General features: G+C 36.7%; 1 protein-coding gene and 1 pseudogene across 3 annotated transcripts in view; one reads left to right on the top strand and one right to left on the bottom strand.

Moving 5' to 3' along the window:
- Positions 1–22,623, bottom strand: part of Dcbld2 (discoidin, CUB and LCCL domain containing 2) — a 106,660-nt gene extending 84,037 nt beyond the window's left edge. For all 3 annotated transcript variants that reach the window (XM_047563369.1, XM_047563370.1, XM_047563371.1), the window contains exons 1-2: positions 22,002–22,623; positions 1,465–1,692 (exon numbers count right to left, since the gene is read on the bottom strand). In XM_047563369.1, the coding sequence (XP_047419325.1) occupies positions 1,465–1,692; positions 22,002–22,203 (430 nt within the window). In that variant the 5' untranslated portion in view covers positions 22,204–22,623. The remainder of the gene's footprint in view (positions 1–1,464; positions 1,693–22,001) is intronic.
- Positions 13,047–13,367, top strand: LOC124992522 (NADH dehydrogenase [ubiquinone] 1 alpha subcomplex subunit 1-like; annotated as a pseudogene).
- Positions 22,624–24,650: the final 2,027 nt, after the last annotated feature.

The following is a 24,650-nucleotide window of genomic DNA, read 5'->3' as shown; positions in this document are numbered from 1 at the left end:
CAAACTCCTACCAATGTCCTAGTGGTAAAATAAATTTTAGTATATCCATAGTTTGGAATATTTTGTGTTTGTTGAAGACAATGAGAACAACCCAAATGTAACAACAGAAAGATATGTAATTTAGATCTTATATACACACATGTATACAATGTCAACTTTATGTGAAATCTCTGAATAAAAATAAGTCTATACATATAGGGTGACCTAGAAGGACACACAACGGATCTCTGACCATGGTAAAAGGGTGTAACAGCAATAGTCAGTAAGGGAGAGATTCTCAGTTTTCTTTGTCTATTTCTATATAATTTAATTTCTTTCAAGAATGTTTTCATGCAATTAGCATTTTGAAAACTGAGCAAAAGTCCTGGAAAGCTTTTATAATACCAAGTTTTTTTTTTTAAATATTTTTTTTAGTTGCAGATGGACACAATATCTTAATTTATTCTTTTCTTTTGTTTTTTTTTTTTTAATGTGGTACTGAGGATCAAACCCAGTGCCTCACATGTGAAAGGCAAGCGTTCTACTACTGAGCCACAGTCCCAGTCCCTGATACCCAGTTCTTGGTCTCATTCAGACAATTCTGGTCTGCAACAGAAACCACATGTACTGTCCGTTTTAAAAATCTCCTCAGGTAATTGTAACATGCACCTGCAATTGAGAACCACTACTTTTTTTTTTTTTTTTTTTTTTTTTTGTACTAGGGATTGAACCCAGAGGTACTTTACCACTGAGCTACATCCCCAGCCCATTTTATTTTTTCTATTTTGAGACAGGGTTTCACTAAGTTGCTTAGGGCCTTACTAAATTGCTGAGGTTGGCCTCAACTTACGATTCTTCTGCCTCGGGCTCCCAAGAGAGTGGGAGTACAAGTAAGCAACACTGTGCCCAGTTGAGAACCACTACTTTTAAATAACAATGATAGTAGCTATTGACTAAACATCTATTATGTGTCAAGTATTATTCTGAACACATTTACACATACTAGGTTGTTTCCTATTTTGCAAGTGAGAAAATAGATCAGAAAATCTGCCCAAGGTCACACAGCAAGCTAACAGTCACTCGAGTCAAGCTTTAATCCCAAGAAGTTTGATCTAAAACCTATACTCTTATTCACCTAAGCATGAATTATGCTTGGATTTTTCAACTGTAAATAAAATGATCAAAGGAAAACAAAAAATGAAACTAATAAAAAAGAAACAATTAACCTCTTCCTTCTTAGTAGTAGTACAGTAGACATCTTATGCAAAGGTACCAACATAGGCTTATTAGAAAAGTAAATAAACAAAAAAGAATCTTCCCTTCCCAAAAAAAAGATTCAAAGTTTAGATTTCTATACATTTTCAATAATTTCTCACATATCATATTAAGCAGCATAGTTATTCAATGTTGAATACCAAAAACTACTTTAATTTTAAAACTTGAAGCAATAACGTAGTACAAAATACATTTTTAAGAATGTCCTACCTATTTCCGTTCTGCTGATGCCAATTCCATTATATATCCTCAAGTAATTAAAGTGACAAGAATCAAAATCTTCAATGTCAAAATCACCAAATTTAATGTGAATTCTTTCTCCTATCTTGACACGAATCTCCCATTCACAAACAGTGCTATTGGGGTAGGTCTGTGGGTAGTTTATGGATGCAAGGGTTCCGCTTTCAGGGCCTAGTACAGTATGTCCACATCCATCACCTTAAAAAAAAAAAAAAAGAAAGAAATTGTTCTCATGTCTTTGTCTTAATAACGATTTTTGTGAAGATTTAAAACTATGTATGATAGATATTTTATACCACCAATACTTTAACAGAAGATTCAACAGATGACATATTTCTTAGCATATCTACTCATACGAGCCAAGAGAGGTCAAGTTTGGTCAAATTAATGAATGATTATTAATATAATTTACAAATTCAAAGAATATTTCAATATAACCAAATAAAAGTAAATACAACATAGCAAGAGTTAAATATACTAACATGATAATAAATCCAAACTTCAAAAGAATATTAATTCATATGAACTGTTCAAAGTAAATGTAAAATATCAAAATATGTGATCAGCTTCATCTATCATAAACATTCAAGTTGCCAAAATCATTTATAAAAAAACTTTAAAGATTATGCAGATTATTGACCATATTACAGATGGCGAGGCATCCCTTTTTGAAGGCATTAAAGCAATATTTAATGAAGTTTAATTTTATATTATACTTAAATTTGACTGTTTAGTAGTCCCTCCCCCATTTTTTCTTTATAAAATAAAGAGAAAAAAGTTAAATGACTCTTTTTTGGAGACTAGGAAAAGTGACTTTAATACCTTGGTAGTAGCATTATCTGCTCTAGAAATTCCTTCAGAAACTACATGTAAAAACTTAGGTAACAACATACATTTTGTAAGGACAAAATATCTGCATTCTCTATTTTATCATAAAGTTTATTTCTTTTATGGAGAATCCAGGAGGAGGCATTAATTAAATGTTCACTTAGAAGTTTCAGTCACTACTTGAACTGCACTGTTTAGCATTCAGTAACGATTGCATTCAAAGAAATTTCTAATAAGATAATGAATGTATCCTGTTAAAATAATAGCATTTTCTTCTTTAAAAGAGTTATTTACAATCACCTCTTGGAATTACACAAAAAGCTATTTTAAAAGTAACACTGCTGGGGTCTTAACTATGGACACAAATGGCAGTACCAAAATTTTCTATTATCTTGATTCATTGTTTTTAAAAATAGTATAGCACTGACATCATTTACTAGAATAGATGAAAGTTTTTTTAAAGCCTATGTATAAGAACTTCACATAATATCTATCAAGTAGTGGATACTAAATAAATGTTTATTAATTGAATGAATAGGGAAACAATACATGAAAAAGTAATTCTGAACTAGTCTCAAACTACTTTAATGAAGGAACAAATTCATACCTAAATTCCTTTTTTCTCTCCCTTTGGTATTGGAGATTGAACCAGGAGCACTCTACCACTGAGTTATATCCAAAGTCCTTTTTATTTATTTTGAGACAGGGTCTTGCTAAGTTGCTGAGGCTGTCCTCAAACCTGAAATACTCATGCCTCAGCCTCCAGTGTCACTGGGATTCCAGGTGTATACCATCACACCCAGCTTCTGCACCTAAATTCTTAAGACAATACTTAAAAATCACATCCTTTGCTGATAAAGAAATTTTATTCCTGAATTCATATTTGTATTGCTCCTTAATGTACTTTTAAAGGCTAATACTAGAAATTTGGCTCCCAAAACAAGTACCTCTTATATAAGACTAATGGCTTTCATTTCACACATGAGAGCTAAGCATAGTAATGCAATAATATAAACATGTACAAGGGCAGAATGAAATAAATGCAGTTACTTGTGCACTATACCCACTGATCTTTCATAAACATAAAAATCAGGATAGTATACAATGAAAAAAATAAGACCCCACAAATTTCCCATGGAACTATCATGAAGATAATCTCTCTGCTGAATATCAACTATACTAAAACAAAGGATAGAAAAACCTCCAATAAATTAACTGAAATACAAATAACCTTTTGAACAATTGTTAACATTTTTTCCTTAAGGAGTAAAAACAATGATCCTAAAACAGAACTTCCAAGAAGATAAAACCATTCTGAAATGTTTTTACACTATCCAGCAGATGAAAATATGCTTTCTGGAAGGGTTTCAATTTTTAAAAAATAACCACAGAATAAATAATATCACTCAAAATTTTTTTTTTCTTTCATAAACAGAAGCTAAGGCAGCTACTTTAGTGACTGGACATGTTGATGAATTTCACAAAGTCAAGAATCACCTCTGAATAGCTGAAAGTATCACTTTATAATCGCAAATTGTCTCCTTTAATGAATCCCCTATTTTCAACCTATGTTTATTTGAAAATAAGCTTTTGCAAAAAGATTACAAGCAGAGTAATAATTTTAGATGGCTTTATGTTCCTGTTTATATTTGATTTTTAATAAATACACAAAACATTTCTTGCCCTTTCTATCATAAAGTCTAATTTCTACAAACATTAAAATAAATACCAACTGATGAAAACAGAACTTTTGTGTGCATCCTGATGAAGAAAACAATTAAAATGGAGCTGTCTTTTTGCAGAATCTTGTTTAGGGGGAGGGAGGGCATGAACAGCCCACAAGTAACATGCCAAGAATGTTCTAAAATATGTGATGGAGTTCAGCACTTCCTTGTCTTGTAAGCATAATGATATGCACTAGAAACCAACGACAAGTCTCCAATCTACTACAATGAATAGATCTGAATGTTTCATATTTCAAAGAATATTTGATAAGTTCAATCTGACTACATAAATGGCTTAACTGTCACATCCTACTATGGACTCATATGTTTAGAATATTCCCATTTGAAAGGGAAGGTTGGGCATAGTACACATATGCACTAAACCAGAAGAGAAGCTTCGTATGTTTTTGTTATTCCAAAGTAAGAAATACCTATTATGTTGTGGCCCTATGCACTTTAGTATACATAGTCCTAACCCACTAAATGATTTCAAGACACAGGAATGGGACCCCACCTGCAGTCTGAAAAACACTGTACTCAGAGAACTAAAAAGATCATAATGTTGAATTTTCAAATCAAGGAAAGATCTTGTCCTCACTTTTCCAAAAGTAGCAATGTGTTCCTAGATTATTTTTACAGTTCTTAAAACTAAAGTCTATTATACCAAAATACTTGCAATAGGACAAAATGTTTAAAATTTTTTAAAAATTTGAAAATATTCTTTATCAACAAATCGCCACTAAGAGCAGTGGTTCTCAAAGCAGAGGCAAAAGATCCCACAGGAGAGCTTTTCCCTCCCACTTGACGGCATCTGGAGACAATTTTTTTGTTTTTAATAAATCATCTCTTTATCCAGATATTTTGGAGACATTTTTAGTTGTCACAAATGAAGGAAGAGGGCTGTTACTGACATGTAGTAGAGGTCAGGAATGCTGCTAGAATATCTTACAATGAATAGGACAGTTCCTAGAACAAAGAATGATTTTAGAGCCATAGCTAGAAAATCTCAGACTGAAGATCTGGATTAATTCCTGACTGGGTTTCATCTGGCCAAAGGGTAATCCTATTCACTAAGGGTACAACCCAAGGAACAGTTCTCTCCCCAAAGGTCAGGAGTTAAACTAAAGGGTTTTATGTTCCCACTTTCCCATTTTTAAAATAAGTAAGTGGAATGCTGCTTCATTTCTCTTTAAGCTAACGGAAAAAAAAAAAAAAAAAAAAAGTCTTTTTAATTAGTCTTCAGATCTCAACTGAGTTTTTTCCCTGGGTTAGGGTTTTTCATTTGTTTTCCTTTTTTTTTTTTTTTTTTTTGGGTAATGTTGGGGATTAGACCCAGGACCTCAACCATGCTACTAAGCAAGTGCTCTACCACTGAGCTGTGTCCCCACCCTACACCTATGAACATTAAAAGAGGAAAGGTACCAAAAGGATCAGGAATAATCTTTCCCATATTTTTGATTAGCATCTCACATAGGAAAGAATAATGATCTGTGACCAAGCTGCAACTATCTACTATTATTCATGTTCATGGGACAGAACTGACAAAAAAGCAGACTATAACTGGGAAAAAAACTTTCAAAGAAGATATCATAGGTCCATTCCGCATACTCTCATCAGCCTCTCCAATATCACCAACTCACCACTACCACTATCAATGTCCCACATCTCCTCCCCTGGATGGTCTCCAACAGAACTACAATTGATCATAAAGGGTGGAAAACTGTTAATGTAATTTTTGAATTTAATTTCATTTCAGTGCAGAAAAAACACTGGAATTTGATCTTACTGCTCCTTTGCTGGGCTGCAGATTTATCTAGGGGATTACTCATAGAACATGTGTTCACTTCCTCTGAAGAGTGCAAGGTCAGATGTGTTAAGCCAGATACAAATTTTGATAATGTTCCAGGAACTGAATGACTTTTTTTCACTACTTATCCCTAAAGAAAACAAAAAGAACATTAAACATATTTAAATGAAAATGTAATAATCCAAGAAGGAATACAGGTTTATTTTAGGCTATTCCAGTTAAACTCAAAATCAAGTGTTTTTTAGATAAGTATGTGTTCCTAATGCCGATTATAAATGACCCTCCATCCACAGTCATTTTTTAGTCATATTATTACTAATACATATTATCATAATTACTTCCAAAAATGTAATTCCTTAAAAAACAAATATGAACACAAGAAGCTTGTACAAATATGCCAAATATGAAAAACAATGTAAGTTTTTTATATTGTAAACTTTGAAAAGTTTATACTTTTCCAGAGTTTTCAAGGATTTTGTTTTTTTTCAGTACAAACTGGGGAGTCTAACTATACTTCCCCTAAAAATCATTTCTGTCATATCTTATAATACATCTGTGAGATCTTTAAAAAAAAATGTTTTAAAGGGGGAGCATTTAGAGAGTGAAAAAGAATCAAAAGAATAACTTAACTAATACTCCCAATTTGCTGAATGTGGTGGCACATCCCTATAATCCCAGCAACTCAGAATTCTGAGGCAAGATGATCAAAAGTTCAAGGCCAGCCTCAGCAATTTGGGGAGGCCCTCAGCAGCTTAGAAAGAACAGGTCTCAAAATAAAACATTAAAAAAAAAAAAAAAAAAAAAGAACTAGGGCCCTGGGTTCAATCACTGGTATTAAAAAAAAAAAAAAAAAAAAAAAAGTACATCCAATTTCATTTGGCTACAAAAGTTTGTAAGGCATTATTTAACACTGTGAATTTTTAAAAGTCTAAATCTTTATCTGTGAGGTTTCTTAAATTGCATCACTACAAAATCTACAATAAATAATTCATAACAGTAATTTAATTTCACATAATGTCTTTTTTGTCCCTGATTATTCTCCTTCTTCTTAAATCTGAAATTAATATAGCTACTCTTTCTCTTTTGTAAATACTATGTATAAGATAGGTATGCATTTACAGTCAAAAGAGGGTCAGGATGGCAATTAGGAAGAGAAATGGCCCCTATCTTCATTCTTTATAAAACCCAAACTCATCTTCATGTGACAATTTTTAAAACTAATTTCATGAAGGAATGTGGAATATATAAATCCTCAACCTCCAAGAACATACTCTATACCTAGAACATAACAAACAAACTGAAGTCATACAACAAAATTTAAATGCCCTATATTTAAATTCACTATGAACTTAAAGTGGTTACCTATTGCTGTTAAGTCTCATATTGTCATCTATAAAATGGGGATATTAACAACTTAAACCTCATGGGAAAGGAATGAAACAAGATGCTGTATGGAAACATATCAATGTGCTCAATAAATGTCTGTGGGTAGTAGTATCATCATCATAATACAATAATACCACTAAAAGTAGAGCAGAAAAACTTTTGTCAAACAGAAGCTAATGCATTATATCTGGCTACAAATTGGGAAAGTTAACAGAACAATGGTTCATTAACAACTTTAGAGCTTCTACGTAGTATCTTATGAATAATATAGTCATGAGAAAGTAATCCTCACTAATCACCTCTATTCCAGTTCAGTAGTTCACTCTTGGGATCACAATTTGGACTTTTTTTTTTTTAATTAGAAACAGAGTTGCTTAGGGCCTCGCTTTTGCTGAAGCTGGCTTTGAACTCTCCATCCTCCTGCCTCGGTCTCCTGAGCTGCCAGGATTACAGGCGTGCACCATCATCACTGGCACAATTTGGACTGTATTTCTGCCATTATTATAAACTAGTTCGGGGCTGGGGAGATAGCTCAGTCGGTAAAGTGCTTGCCTTGTACGCACAAGGCCCTGGGTTTGATCCCCAGCACCCAAAAAAAAAAAAAAAAAAAGGAATAAACTAGCTCTACCTTTGAAATCTTAAAAACTTTAACAGCACTCCCTTCTCGTCAGTCATCTGACCACTCAGTTTTCTTATAACCACTGTGTATTTTCTGTGAGACTGACTGACTTCTCTGTCTCTATCAAGCTTATCCTAGCCTCATTTCTCTCCCTTCCCAGGCTGTACCTTGTTATTAACTACTCTCTCTCTTTTTCTTCCTAGTCACTGTGTACTTGTAGAGCATCTGCCTGGCAAACTTTCCACCTAGATCAAATGATCTCTCTTTACAAAGAGCTGAGCACTACTGGAAAAATAGTAAGGGCTGGGGTTGTAGCTAGTGGTAGAGTGCTCACCTAGCACGTGTGAGGCTCTGGGTTCAATCCTCAGCACATTTAAATAAATAAATAATAAAATAAAGGCATTGTGTCCATCTACAACTAAAAATATTTAAATAATAATAATAATAAGCAGCAGCAGCAGCAATAGCAGCAGTACAAACCCAGGGAAGAGTGTCATTAGAAAGTAATAGGCTCCAGCCTCGGAGGGCACTCGATGTCACTTAGTTTTCTTTTCTTTAATGATTCTCAAAATTAATATTAGAATCACTGAAGAGCTAATTAAAGGATTTTAGGCCCTCATCTCCACTTGCAGAGATTCTAATAAGTATGTCGGAAAAATTGTCTGAAACTTAGAAACAGTTAACAAAGGTGAGAAGCACATTCTTTAAATGTGATTCAGTACAAGAGCCATCCAAAAACTATTCAGCAAAATAATTGTTCAGCTTGCTATTTATCATTAATTAAAGGTCCCAGTCTTATTTACATGCTAATGTATACATTGCCATTAGGTAGAGACACATACAATTTCTGCGTAGTTGGAAAAATAATCCAAGATTATGATTTATAGCCTTGTTGGCTTTTAAGCAGTTCTGGCCATCTAACCTTGCAATCATATCCTAATACTGCCTATGAACACCTACTTTTTCATATACTTTATGGTCCAGTTTTAACATTTTAAGTTTCCTCATTAATGAATAAGCTGAATAAAACATTTGACCTTTCATTTTTAATTTGTATGACAGTTATGATCTTGCCTTTTTTGCAATTATACTCTGTAAGGTAGATCTTCAATGGGTCTAAGATATGTACTTTTAACAAATTTTTAAACACTAACGATAACTGCAACAATTTAAAAACACTAAGAAACCTTGTTCCAATCCGTGTTTTCTGACATTTACCATAATTGCTCACTTTTCCTTTCTTTTATACAGAAATTTCTCCACTTGTTTACACTTAATATCTTACTTCTTTGCCTCCCAATCTAAACTCAACATACTGCAATTCAACTTGAAGACTGTGATTAATTGAATTCTTGTGACTCGAAGAAAGATATTTATAAGTCCTGCTTTTTTTTTTACCAGTCCAGTAGGCTAGTATCCTGGTAAGAGTAAGAAAATGTGAGTACAGACACTGGGAAACATATTTAACCAAGGAGACACAAAGGAATGAAGCATCACTCATAGGCCAAGGGATGCTAAGGATTGCAATGACCGGAAGCAAGGAAGGGGCAAGGCAGTATCTTCTGCTAGGGAATTCAGAGACAGCATGGCCCTACTGACACCTTGATGTCAGAATTCTGGCCTCCCTAACTATGAGACAATATCTGTTTTAAGCCATCCAAGTTTGTGGCAATTTGTTACAGTAGCCCTAGGGAACGAATACAGAGATCTACCTATCCACTGAAAATAGTCACTAAAGGTGTCTGTTTTTAAGTTGCCAAAAACCAATGGATACCTTTCCACCTTTATCTTCAGTGACCTTTCTACAGTGTCTGACATTGCTGCTACTTCCTTCTCCCTATTGTTTTTTCCTTTCTTATCTTTTCTTCTTCCTCCTTAAAACTCTCAATTCTTCTCTTAGTTCTCTTAACTGCAACCTCTTGGATACCTTACCTGTAACCTCTGTACTGACTGCTGACACTACTGCTGTTCAGTTCTTCTCTACTCTGTATTCTATGTGGGCAATCTCATCTGTATCCCCAACCAGTTGTTACCAAGTACACAAAGCTCTGAAGTCCCCAATCTCTCTCTCAATCTTCAAACATGTTATCTTAGAATATTAGAACTTGTACTCAAATTACAAACTTCTACTCAAATTCCACAGTATTTCAACAAAACATGTCCCAAGCATCCAATGAACGATTTCCCCATATTAGGCTAGAACCAGGTTCTAGGCACCACAGTAAAAAGGATAGGCAAGAACCCTATCTTAAGAGTTTACAATACAGGAGGCTGACATGGCAAGTGAGAGGGATAATGAGTTATACAGAGAAGTTATGGGTGTTTTAGTGTGTGTGTGTGGGTGTGTGTGGGTGTGTGTGCGTGCGCGCGCATGCATGCCTGAGTGCACGCATGCGAGAAAGAGAGAGAGAGAGCAGTAAACGAGGCAAGAACTCCTTGTGAATGACATAAGTGAAGAGAAGAGGATTACAGGAAAATAAATACTTTAACTGAGCTCCTGCTCTTACACTCAAGGGGTCATTAAATTTGATGCCTTCTATCTCCTAAGTACCTCTAACTTTTGTTCCTCTGAAGAGTGTAAGCCCTGTTCTCCAACAGGTATCTCCACTCAGTCCTGTCTTCCCTTTAATCTATTGCCCACACTCCTGCTCGTGTTACTTAATACTGGAGGGCCACATAGGTTCCTTATTTGAAAATTCTTCAAGTGTTTTTCACTGTACAATGAAGTTCAAACACTTCAGCAAGAATACACAATCTATTATATTCCAGCCCCTGGTTCCAGTTCTGGTGTCACCTCTAGGCTCCCACTGTGGAACTGTGGGTGATTTCTCCTCCCTATTCTCAACTGTCACTGTGCATGTTGCTCCCCTCTGCTGAAGATCATGCCCTTCCTCCTCTATCCAAAGCAAACTACTCAATGTTATCTTCTCTGAGGAACCTCTCTGAAGCCTCTGGTATTTCTAATTTCTATTATCATACTCTCTTTACTGTGTTTAATATGCTGAATTATGCATACCATATCAGTTTACCACACCAAATAAAACTCTGTTAGGAAGGCAATGTACTCTATTCACCTTAAAGTCATACACACAGAAACCAAATATATGAGGCTCTTAACACATGCTATTTAATTTAGAAACAAACCCAACCAAGTCTTATGTAAGCAAGTGAGATACATATATATCTTAGAAAGGCTTTGGAGTCAGACAGGCAACTTTTGAAATATTGGGCACTGACCCTCTATAATCCCATATAATCTCACTTGAACATGGAGTTAATACCACCCTTATCCAAAGAGTCTACTTATTCAAAAAAACAGTACACTTTTTATAAATGTAACACTTTCTCCTTTAAAAGGATGCCTCCAATATCTGCCTTTCATATGACCTCACAGCCCTGGTTAGTTAACTGTCCATGGGTGGGTACTGATTCACCCTTAACCAATGTGAACCCAATTCACAGGTGCCTCCAATTTCAGGACCTGTACAATAATGAAAATCCCAGATTTTGAAAACTAAGCAAAAGTCCTAGAAAGCTTTTATAATATCAAGGGTTTTTTTTTTTTTTTAAATATTTTTTTAGTTGTAGATGGACACAGTATCTTAATTTATTCACTTTTTTTTTTTTTTTTTTTTTTTTTTAATGTGGTGCTGAGGATCAAACCCAGTGCCTCACATGTGCGAGGCAAGCGCTCTACCACTGAGCTATCACCCAGTCCCTAATACCGAGTTCCTGGTCTCATTCAAACAATTCTGGTCTGCAATGGGAACCACATGTACAGTACTTTTTAAAAGTTTCCTCAGGTAATTGTAAGATGCAACTGCAATTGAAAACCACTACTTTTTTTTTTTTTGTACTAGGGAATGAACCCAGAAGCACTTTACCACTGAGTTACATCTCTAGCCCATTTTATTTTTTCTATTTTGAAACAGGGTTTCACTAAGTTGCTTAGGGCCTTACTAAATTGCTAAGGCTGGCCTCAACTTGTGATCCTTCTGCCTCTGGCTCCCAAGAGAGTGGGAGTACAAGTGAGCTGTGAGCCCTGAGGACTGCCAGCAGCCGTGACTTTTCCCACGCAGAAAATGCAAAAATGAAGCACGAAAGAACTACACTGAGTCTTTGGTTTCTGAAGTCCAGCTGCATTCCTGCTTTCCCCTTGGCTTGGGATGGTCTAGCCGGACTCTATAAGTTACCTCAGAATCCTTCCAACACCATTCCCTTCTAACTTCAGCAAGACTCTGTAACATCAAGAGTCCTAACCAATACAGTATTCCTTCACCCATGCCACAGAGTGTTTGTCCTGCATTCAGAAAGTGAGCTTGTAGGATCAGATGATAACCCTGAAACAAGGGCCAGTCAGGAGGGAAGAGAAAAATCACAAGCAAAATTTGAGAGAGTGGAGACAGAAGTAAGGTGAAATATATAAAAAAATTACAAAGCTGGGACGTCAGAGCAAAGATCAGAACAGAGGGGACAAAAGTCGTATTAAAGTTTGGGTGCACTGGAAGTCAATTAAGAGAAAATCATTTGGACAATTATGCCTTGCTGTCACTGTCCTCTAAAGTAGGGTCTGACTCCCCTTACTGCGTCTGAATGGAACTTCCCTAATCAATAACTGGTATGGGAATAAGACGCAGAGGATGAAAGGTTTGAACTAGAAAGCAAAGATGTGAAAACAGGAGGTTCCCCTGCAGAGTAGGAAAAAAATTCTCATTTTATATGTTGATTCGCTCATTGAACAAAAAATGTACTGGCTATATGAATAATTTTATCCCAACCCTCAGCACATTCTAAAGAGTATTTTAAAACATTTAGAATGTATTTTGAAAAATGTAGAATGGTATGTATGTGGATTTTAAAACTTGGCAGAGCCAGTATTTAAATCCAGGTATGTCTGAGTTCAAAATCTCCATATCTTCAAAGACCACCAAAGTAAAAAATAATCAATATGGACAAAGTTCCCAGGTTTTTCAGAACAAACAAAAATCAAACCAAACCAAAAATGCAATGGTTTAGACGACAGTTTCGATACAGCAGAACCAAGACTGTGAGGGATTAAAAAAAGAAATTCATCATTTAGCAAAAATCTACCATATGTTAACACTAAGAAAATGTTCAGGCCGCCCCTCTTGCAGGCTGCTGCAGGGTTTACTGGGAAAGGAACCAATCCTGGTCACCTCTAAGGAGCCTAAGGGGTAGGGATTTGGTTTAGATAACCGTGCCAAAATGTGGTTCGAAATTCTTCCAGGACTCGGTATAATGGGCGTGTGCTTGGTTATCCCGGGAGTGGATACCGCCTACATCCACAGGTTCACTAACGGGGGCAAGGAAAAAAGGTTCTCTACCAGTGGAGTTTGATGGAAAGAGATAGACGCATATCCGGAGTTAATTGTTATTATAAATCAAAGGGTTTGGAGAACATTGATTAAGGAAGCATTTTCCTGATTGATGGAAAAAACTCAGTATGGTCATCTATCCCTGCTAGAACATTATTTGATATACTATGTAGCACGCAGTGTGTTATATAATACATAATCAAAATAAAATGAAAACCAAAATAAAATAAAATGAAAAAAAAAAAAAAAAAGAATATGTTCAGCACAGAGTTAGTCTACCTTTTACGAAGTGTGTCATTGAAAAAAGGAGAGATACAAATTACCTGGAAAGTAAAAAAGAAAAACAAAGAGAGACAGATAAAAGTCAAACTTCAACTCCCAGGTAAAGCATCATGCTGGACAAAATGGAGGAGAACAAGGTTCCAGGAAGGAGAAAAGGGGAGGTGCCAGGCAGAGTCATATTATGCAGGAGTAAGGAGCATGGCAGGAGCTCAGGTCTACAAAGTGGCATAGTCAAAATGCTGCAACTAAGCTGTATTCCCCATTTGAGATTTGATGGGATAGCACTCATTTATGCCAGATTTGATGGCCACATGACTGTCTCCATTAGCCAGAGAAAGCAGACAGCAGAGATTATAGTGTAGGCAGGCCCAAGTTTGGGATCTGTCAAGAACACTGATGAGAAAATGGACCTGGGTGCCTTAGCTTGAAAGAGACAATAAATCTAGAGATGGACAAATGGACTGAGAGAGAGCAGCATCTATGCCTAATCTCTCAGGCATAAACTCCTTACTCAGTCCCTCAATGGAAAGTCCTCCACAGTATGGTTCCCATTGACTTTCCCAACCTGTCTCCTTTACTACTCTCCTGATATCAGATTATTAAAGCTACCTGAATACTCCCTGAAAGTATGGAGGCTTTGGATTCAGACACACCTGGACAGTAATACTAGCCATGTCAAATTTTAAGATCCAGTCACCACCCTAAATGTTTTAAAATATTTAACTCAGTTATCTTTTTAGAAGGTATTGAGGTACTGTTTGTGTAGACAGTAAAATTTTATGAGTGAATCAACATATGAATGAAAACAGTTTTCCCTACAAGTTGGCAAGGAAAAGGAGAGCAACTACTAGAACCAAAACTAGGGGCACTTTCCTCAAGTTGGAGGTGGCTGTTTAAGTCAAAATTTGAAAGAGAGGGTGCAGAGTTCATTCAACTTCCTGGCATTGACTTAGGTTATGTGGTCATTTTTATAAACAGCCTATTTAAGAGGAGCAGAGTTTTCTAAATTAGCCATGACTATATTCAGAGTTCCAGCTTGAAGAAGAACTCCTCTTTAGACATGGGAGTAGAGCATAGGGGTGTAGCTCTTGGGGAGAGGAGAGCCAGGAAAGATAAAACAGATTGCTTGGCCATAAGCAAGCAGGCAGTAAGGTTCAAGAGAGGGTACTCTTCCCAAGGGACTGAGAAGCCCAGGCTCCTGAACTGTTGACCACTATGGGATTACACAAAGGCCAATAGCATGAAGCACATGCAGGTGTCCAAGGACTAACACCATATAATGCACTCAAAGCAAAAGATCCAGTCCAGAAATGAGATTCTTTTTAATTTTTTGTTTTAATAAGTTATACATGACAGTAGAATGCACTGTGATATATCATATATAATGGAGTATAATTTCTCATTCTTCTGATTGTACATGATGTAGAATCCCGCCAGCCATTAGTTATATATGTACCTAGGGTTATAACGTAATAATATCCTTTCTACTCCCATAAACCTTTCCGTCCCTTTGCTCCCCTCTACCTAAAGTAACTCTATTCTTCCCTAGCATCCCCTGCTTATTGTGAACTAGCATCTGCATATCAGAGAGAACATTCGGCTTTTGGTTTTTGGGTTTGGCTTATTTCTCTTAGCATGATATTCTCCAGTTCCATCCATTTACCAGCCATCATTTCGTTCTTCCTTAAGGCTAATATTCTATCATATATATATATATATATCACATTTTTTTATCCACTCATCTGTTGAGGGGCACCTAGGTTGGTTACATACTTCGGCTACTGTGAGTTGAGCTGCTATAAACATTGATGTGGCTGCATCATTGTAATATGCAAATTTTAAGTCTTTTGGGTATAAGGCGAGGAGTGGGATAGCTAGGTTAAATGGCAGTTCCATTCCAAGTTTTCTGAGGAATCTCCCTACTGCTTTCCACATGGTTGCACAAATTTGCAGTCTCACCAGCAACATATGAGTGTATTTTTTTCCCTACATCTTTGCCAACAATTACTGTTACTTGTATTCTTGATAATCGCCATCCTGACAAGTGAGATAAAATCTCAGTGTAGTTTGAATTTGAATTTCTCTAACTGCTAGAGATGTTGAACACTTTTTCATATATTTGTTGACCAACTGTATTTCTTCTTCTGTGAATTGTCTGTTCAGTTCCTTAGCCCACTTATTGATTGGGTTACTTATTTTTTTGTTGTTAAGTTTTTTGAGTTCTTTATATATCCTGGAGATTAATGCTCTGAGGTGCATGAGGGAAAGATTTTCTCCCATTCTGTAGGCTCTAGCTTCACATTATTATTTCATTTGCTTTTTAGTTTAAATACATCCCATTTATTGAATCTTGATTTTACTTCTTGCACTTTAGAATCTTGTTAAGAAAGTCAAATCCTAAGCCTACATGATGAAGATTTGGCCTACTTTTTCCACTACTGAACTCGGGTTATCTGGTCTAGTGCCTAAGTCTTTGAGTTTTGTGAAGGGTGAGAGATAGGGGTTTAATTTCATTTTGTTGCATGTGTATTTCCAATTTTCCCAGCACCAGAAATGGAATTCTTAATACACATATTTTGAATGACAGTATGATAAAGATTAGAAATAAAATATTAATAAAACCCTCTCCACTGACAAGAACAAATAATTTAAAATAGAGTGTAGAAAGTACTATCTGGATATGAATGTGTGGTGATGGTGCCCAAGAAGGGTTTTGAAGGACGATTAGAGGTTTACTAAGAGGACAAGGAAAGTATGTAAGGGCATTCTAAGCAGAGGAAATTGCATATGAAAAGAAATCAGTACAAGGAAAAGGCAAAATGGCATGAAATTTAATATACTCGAGGAATAAAAAGCAGCTCAATCTTCTACCATAACTATGAAGTATGAGGGATGCTGGCATGAAATTAGACCAAAGTGGAAGGGAAGGACCAGCCTGTGATAAAAAGCATATGTAATATGCAAATGAGTTCAGATTGCATCTCACAAGTGATAAAGGAGCTGTTAGTCACATTAGGGAAATGACTATGAAGGGCAATACTCCAACACATGGAATGTGGCTAGCCTATACGAGTACACAGTTACATTCCAACTTGAACATTACCTCCTTAACTGCATTGCAGATTCTCTGAAGACAATGTCAATGTTTTACTCTTCTGTTCATGTCCCAGGGTTATACTGACATTTGTGCACTCTCCTGAGAGTTCATGACAGTTATCACTACGTGCTGGCAGTTGTTTTTTTTTTTTTTTTTTTTTTTGAAAAACAGACTATCTTTATTAAGAAGTGAGACCAATGGAAATTGTTTTTAGGTTTTTGTTTAACTAGCTAATAATAAACATTGTAGTTGTGCCCAATGATGTAGAATTTAATTCTTTTTAAAATTATTTCTTTTAACAGACTGCATTTTGATTCATTGTACACAAATGGGGTACATCATTTCATTTCTATGGTAGTGCATGATGTAGATTCATACCATTCATGTAATCATACATGTACATAGGGTAATGACAGTTCTTGATGAGAGAAAAATAAACAGTACAAACAGTTTCTCTTTAATTTCAAGCAAATTCATTGTAACTGCCAAGTTGCATGTACTCTACTCAACAAATGCTTTGCTGGGAATTCTGGGCCACTTTTCTTAGAGAGAATTGAGAGAAACTTTATCTTAGGGTCCTTCTTATAATTCAAGTAGCTAGTCTGTTACTCTTTCAAATAAATACCCTTCAAATATCTAGTAGGTCAACTTTCAGTATCCTTTAAAAATCACCCATTATATCATCTGCTTCAGTAGATACTGCATTGGCATTCATTAAATACTAGTTTATTTGAATCTCTGTATTTTCTGTCTTCAAGAATTATTATGATTTAACCCAAATAATAATCTGGAAAATACACATTATGTATGTTACTAAACTAATATTCTGAACCGAAATACTTTCTCAAAGTTTCTATAGAGAGCAACAAACTTAATCAAATGAAATAAAATAATGCAATAGCAATTCTAAATGATATAGTAAATATAAATAATAAATGCAGGCTTGTGATGAAATTTTACATTCTGAAATTTCTATCTTGCTGTTTTATAAGTATGCTTATTTATGAAGTTTATAAAATAATTCCAACACAATGTCTACAGAATATAACACCCTATTAAAGTATGTGAAAATGTAATAAGCAAGAACATAAAAATTGGTTGATAAATTACAAGGTAGAACAGTGGATAATTATCACCTAAGTTTTTAGTTTTGCATAACTATTACTATTTGTAAAATATTATTAAAATAGATGAAAAAATGCTATGACATAGCATTGAATATAGTAATATATCAGGGAATTAGTTTTTTAAACCCATTAAACGTGACTTGTTTATGCCTATCAAGATGACAAGTTGGTTGTTTGTTATAAAGTAACTCAAATTCAGGAGCCACACAATAAAAAAATTCGCCAACTTGTCTCAATTCATATTTCAATAGTCACATTTAGGAGATGTCAGTATTTTTATGAAGCTTTTCCTAATACTTCCAGTCTACATTATTATTCTACGTTCTCCCAACAAATCAAGAAGTGAAGGTATAAACTATCCCTTTGCATGCGTTCAATTAAAGTTCAACGTGATCACCTCAGCTCTCACATCTTGGGATCATTTTGCTAAGTGTAGTCCTAAATTTAAAATCCACCCCCCGTGTAATCTCACACACGATCTGACCATTTCCTTCTGTAAATTAATCCATTCATTTGTCATGTTATTTTTAGTACTGGTACTTCCATTTACACAATTATACCATTTTAAGGTTTTCTTTTTTTCCTCATGTTTTTCTTTTACAGTGAAGTTCTAATACTGAATAGAATTATCAACTATCTCCAGAGTGATGTTTTCTTTTTGCATATAATGCTGGAAAATCTAAAACTCATTAACCTATAATTTTACAGTCAACTTTTCATTTATAAGCTCCAAGAACGTAGAACTAAAATCTACTCATTAGCACATGTGGAACAAGTGCTGATTCTAATTTTCATTGTGCAAAATTAATCAGAAATAATTTATTTTCTGCCTCTGAGCACAGTACATAAAAGAGCTCTTAAGTTTTATCAGGCCAAGAAAAGATATGAAAAAATTTAATCTAATGTTAAAATTAGAAAAAATACACCTTTCTTTGCAAAGAGAAATAAGTTCTTCACTTCTTCCAATTCACCACTATTGTTCAAAAATATATGTCCCTGCATCACAAGCCAGTAAAGACATTACTACACAGATTATAAACTCTGAACATGAATTCCAACATTATAGAACCAAGTGATCCTTTTTAGAATATACCTGATTTATTTCATAGGCTCATTAGGTGACCAAATAAAAATCAATACCCTCACCAACATGTCATCTTGATAGGCATAAACAAGTCACGTTTAATGGGTTTAAAAAACTAATTCCCTGATATATTACTATATTCAAGTCATGTTCTAACCAAAGATAGGCAAGCCTTCCATGATACAAATTAGGAAGCCGAACTCCTGAGATGAGGTAATCCAAATTCCTACAATCATAATGTAAACTGAAGACATAAATTCAATCATAGTAGACCACCATCAACTGCCTATTAAGTAAATTTATTATAGCAGTAAATATGCAATCAGCATAAATTTAACCAATTTAAGTTTTTTAAAATATGTATATTTTACATAAAGTTTTCAAAAGAATTTTGAAGATGAACTTAATATCAAATTTAGAACTCAAAACTATATACAATAAACTGTATCTAAAACACCAACATAGTAAATAGATATAAACAGAATATATTTATAAATTTGTTAGTGAAATAAGATGGTTAAAATACACTTCTGATTTGAGAGGCCAGCAGTGTTCAACTAAATGATAAATTCTATTCTGAGCCAAATTAAAAAAAAAAATCATGTCAGCAAAAAAATCTGCTGAGGAACAGCTATCTACATATGGCATTAATTGGAATGAAGCTAATATATTCTGCTATGGCCATGAACGGCATTAATTGGAATGAAGGTAATATATTCCACTCTTTCAAGAAAATGTTGGAAAGAATTTAAAATGACAACCAAAAATGAATAAATAAATAAAAAGAAGAAAAGAAACTTGAATCACAGTTCTATCTTAAAGATACATTAAATGCTTTTCTACCTAGGTTGGCTAAAGAAAAACAAAATCTATTCATCAAAAAACACTTTCTAAATTTCTTTTTTATTCTGACTGTATACAAACCCCATACAATTTGGAAAAGTATAAAGAAGAAATTACCACCAAAAGACAACTTCCTGTCTTCTAAGATTTCTTAGACAGTTAAAAACTAAACCTTGTAACTTAATATTACATAGGGACATGCCCATTATTCTAATTCTGTGGGAGTTTTTAAAGCACTGCTTCTGATTTTTAAATGAGACTTCTTTTCAGGTTATGTGAAGAAATACTAGCAGACCGTGAAGCAATCTGCTAGGCTGTTGAAGACTGGCATTAAAGGAATTACACCAGAGACTGCACTAGGGTCCTTTGAGTAAGAAAAACCTTTGTTTAAAATTTTAGGGGATTCAAATCCCCTAAACCTAGTAACTCAAGATTAATAATGCTAATGATTTATAACTGTATATGCTTTTCCCTTTGCAAAACTGCTGCATACTATCATTTCCTTCTCACTGAGGTATGAGATGGGCATGCATTCTCACACAACAATAAAAACTGAGGTACAAAGGGATTAAATGACTTAACAAAATGTACTCAATTTAGCAGAACTAGAAATCAAGTCTTTTAATTACTAGTAACATTTCTACTTGTGTTAATCTATACCGATGTTTATTTAAGATGACACTGTAAAAGAGACACATTTGTTAAAATGCTGTTTAAAATGACGCCTTTAGGGGCTGGGATTGTAGGTCAGTGGTAGAGTACTTGTCTAACATGTGTAAGGCACTGGGTTCGATCCTCAGCACTACATTAAAAAGATAAATAAATAAAAGATGCCCTTAAAACATAAGGTAATGTTACCTGTTTGGTTAGTATAGACAAGAGAAATTCTAAAAGCAAGGCAGTGGCCCCTTGGGGGTAAGATATGTAACTGAGTCCTATACTACAAGATTTAAAAAAAAAAAAAAAAAAAACATGATAAAAATCACTTTCAGATCTAGGAATAAGTAAAACAATGAAAGTATTCTACTTGTCATATGCCTTTCTGTATCAAGGCACCTTATATTCCTCCTAAGTTTTCTTTAATTGGAAATACGATAACAATGCCTATCTCACCTGAGGTGAAGATTAAGAGTTAATTCACATAAACCACTTAGTCCTGTGCCAATCACAGCTCTGATCAGTGTTAGTCACATATAAGCCACTGCACTCCGCTAGGAAGGAAATGGACTCTAAAGCTTCAACAAGGATTTCATGAAATCTCCATGCTCAGCATCTCAATTTTAAGTTACACTATGTAGAAATGTGCCTGTAGCTAGAGTTCACTTTAGCAAATATATTTTTTCTTAGAGATTATGTTTCCATATGCCTGTCAAAATTTTAGCATCTTCTCAATGACAGTCTCATGGCCCTGATCCCATACTGAAAATCATGATAGCAATCAAGCTAGTCTTAGACATGAAGATTAAAACAAAAATCTCGTAGGCAATTAATAACAGTCCAATGCTTATCTTGCTCACTGCAATAAAATGGGAAATGCAATGGAAGAAAATGTGCTCAGTAAATGATGCCAAACTGATTCAAAAATGATGACACCCTGCTGAAAACAGTATTAAAAATTTTTAAAAAAGGTCCTGCATTTTCTTTCCGTTATAATAATTATTTAATAGTTTTACTCGTTTCTGGCATAAGTATTTCAAGAATTTTAGATGGAAAAAAAAATTTTGTCACTTTCTGGAAATGCTTACCCTTTTAATGTGGAATGCTTGCTTCATTTGTGCAACATGACAGTTTGGGCCAGTGTTTCACCAAGGCATCAATATATAGACAAGAATTATATAGAGCATGTTCTAAATCCAAGGCTCAGATATCACCACTATCTACTTCATTCCCTCCAGAACCCGAACACTTTCACAAGGGGCTGACAATTATCACTATTTGTCTCTAAATAGGTTTTAAGATGCTGTTTATTTTCCTTGCCTAGAATCCTACTCTGTCCATCCATCCGTGTAGCTTAACTTGGGGATCACAAGTCCAAAAGTTCTCTTTCTCCTCCCAAAAAAATTTACCCGGAAGAATCCAAAATCAAAGAGGCTTCCATCGCAGGGTGTCACATCGCTCTTTTCAGAGAAATGAATGGCTTGGCTAAAAGTAAAGCCGCATCAGTTTGGGGGACAGGCTGACAGAGCCCACCTTTCCAAGGCAACCTTGCAAGTGCCCACCTAGGTCCGGCCACGTTCCAGTCGCACCGTACCTCCCCTGCGCCTCTATGGACCTGTTTAATGGCCACAAGACCCAGCGCTCAGGAGCAGGCTCCCCCCGCGCCCCAGCCGCCCGTGGGGATCCGCTAGCCGCGCACTCCCAGGGGACCACTCACCTTGCTGGGCTCCAGCGTCCTCCAGCAGCAGGAGCAGGATAAGTAAGAGCAGGAGGAAAAGAGGCATGGAGGAGGAGGAGTTGGAACCGGGAGGGAGGGAGCATGAGAGGGGGAGCTGGGCCCGGGCGGGGGCGGCGGCTGCGGCCCGGACTCGCGGACACCGCGGGCTGCGCCCGGCTCTCACCACCGCCCGGCTAGCCATCGCGGCGGCCAGCAGTCCGCCTGCATACTGAGGGCGCCCAGCAGCCCCGCGCGCCCCGGGGTCGCAGCACCGGGTAAAGAAGCTGCAGCTTCGGCGGGAGAGCTAGAGGCTGAGCACGCCTCGCCCCGCGCTGGGACCCCTCCGCCACTCACCCCGCTTTCACCTCCTCCTCCTCCGTCCCTTCCCTCCGCTCCCCGCCCCGAGACCCCAGGCTGGAGCGCAGGGGAGGGGAGGGAAGGAAGCAGGGTGTTCGGGCCGCCTAGGGCGGCCGCGGCGAAGCTGAGGAATGCGCCTTCTACACTGCTCTCCGCACCCTGACCGGTTCGCCGCGCTCGCCCGCGCTCGCCCGCGCTCGCCCTCGGCTCTCGTTAGCTGGCAGGCAGGCCAAGTCGCCCGCTCCCTCGAGCTCCTTCTCGCGCGCGCGGGCCACGCCTTCTTGAACCGCCACGACCAATCCACAGTCAGTTCCAGTCCGTCTCCTTCTGCATCACCCAATCAGAACACTCTCTCCTCGGTCGACCCGTTAGCTCCCGGACCCACTCCTCGAGCGCCACCGCCCCTTATCTGCCCCTTCCAATCGTCTTCTGCCTTCGGAAGCGTCCCACCCGCCTCCACCAATCCGGGTCCCGCCCCCAAACTCCCGCCCCCGGCCCCGCCCCCTAGCGCCTGTTATTGTTGGGACTGCTGCCCAGAGTGATCCCGCTGAGGCGACCGCTTGCTCTGTTCGATGACTTCCGGGACTTCCCTCATCCCTCTGCTCTCTCTTTCTGCCTCTCAGGCTAGGTTTACTCATTGCTCCGCCCTCGCAGCACATCAGGCCACTGCAAGGGGTGGGAAACCTGGATCCTGGAAGGTTTTAGCTGGGAACTGAAACTAGCATTTGTGGTTCAGGGGGGTTTGGTGGTGGTGGTGGTGATGGTAGTTTTTAATAGTCGAGCTTTTTATTTTTAAAACTACAGTCAGTTAGTTGTTGCAGCAACTCTGAGTTACGGTTACAGATGCAGTGTTCGATTTTTAAAATATGTATCTTTCCTTTGCTATGCCCTTTACTATATGGGGAAAAGGGGTGGGAAAATGAAAAGGGCAAAACAAGATCCTTGCCATTAAGTCCATTGAAACCTAACATCTGAACATTCTTCTAGCCATACTAAAGGAATTGTTGAGCACCTGCTATCTGTCTGCAGTCGTTGTGCTGAAAGTCCCAGGAGTTGCAGCCATAATACAGGAATCTTACAGGATCTACAGTGGGAGATAAATAAAAATACTTCATTCGAGTTAGTATGGAATAAATGTTAATTAGAGTCACAAATAATTTGTTAGAGACTGAGAGCAGACAATGACCAAAAGGACAAGTCTTTGAGAAAGAGAAATCCATAGGATTAGACAGTGATTGATTTTAGAAAGAAGAGAGGTGCTGCAGTAATGTGTTAAAAGAGGAGAATGGTGTCATTAATAAATACAGGGAATTAGATGGAATAGGTTATATAGGAAAGTAAGTTAATTTGGGGCATACAGGTGGTCCCAACATGTGGTGACTTAACTTACAATAGTCCGACTCATGGTTTTTTCACTTTAAATGCTGCCAACATGATACATAGTCAGTAGAAACTGTACTTGGAATTTTGAATTTTAATTTTTTTACTGGGCTAATAATATACCTTATGATACTCTTTCTTGATGCTTTATGGAGATAATAAGTCATAGCACCTAGTTAACTGCACAGTCACAAGGGTAAGCAACTGGTATTTTACAGTGTACTGTTCTTCTGCCCTGAAGTTTGGTGCCTTAAGTGTATTAGTGCATACAATATTTTCAATTTATGATTGATTTCTAAGAGATGTGGTCCATAGTTAAGTTGTGGAGCATCTGTGTTAAAGTTGAGTTGCCAACTCAGCAACAGATGACCATTTCGACCTAAAAGTCAGGTGGAGGAGTGCTTTGAAATTACAGGTCTGGGAGTCATAAAGAGATATGATGTTCAAAAACATGGATGGTGCTGATATCCTCAACTGAAAACCTGAGAGAAAGGACTTTGAAGGTCATCTTTTTCAATTCCTTTGCATAGTTCTCAAATAATAAGCTCTTCTTCCAAATGTATTCAGTGAGTGTTATTGGATTCTTAAGAAACCCAGCTATGCTCTGGGCTTAAAATAGGCATTAGCCAAAAAAAAAAAAAAAAAAAAGTTTGATCAATGGAACTTTTGTTCTGGTGGAGTAGGCAAACACGTAAGCAAATCCATTGTTAAGAGTGCTAAGCTGAAGGTATGGCAGTTGCCACAACACGGAAGTGGAAGAAGTTCCGTGAACCATCCCAGCTAATATGAAATTCCAGCAGAATATTGAATAAGAAGGCAAAGTGAGGGAGGTGATCTCAAGTTAGAGACAAAACAGACTGGATCACAGGCACAATGGTAACTGGTGTTGATGGAACTGAGTGGAATTGACAA

This window comes from Sciurus carolinensis, chromosome 9, assembly GCF_902686445.1.
Source record: "Sciurus carolinensis chromosome 9, mSciCar1.2, whole genome shotgun sequence".
Classification (NCBI taxonomy): Eukaryota; Metazoa; Chordata; class Mammalia; order Rodentia; family Sciuridae; genus Sciurus; species Sciurus carolinensis.
Note: the sequence above shows the minus strand (reverse complement) of the source record. Positions and strands in the feature narration are given on the sequence as shown.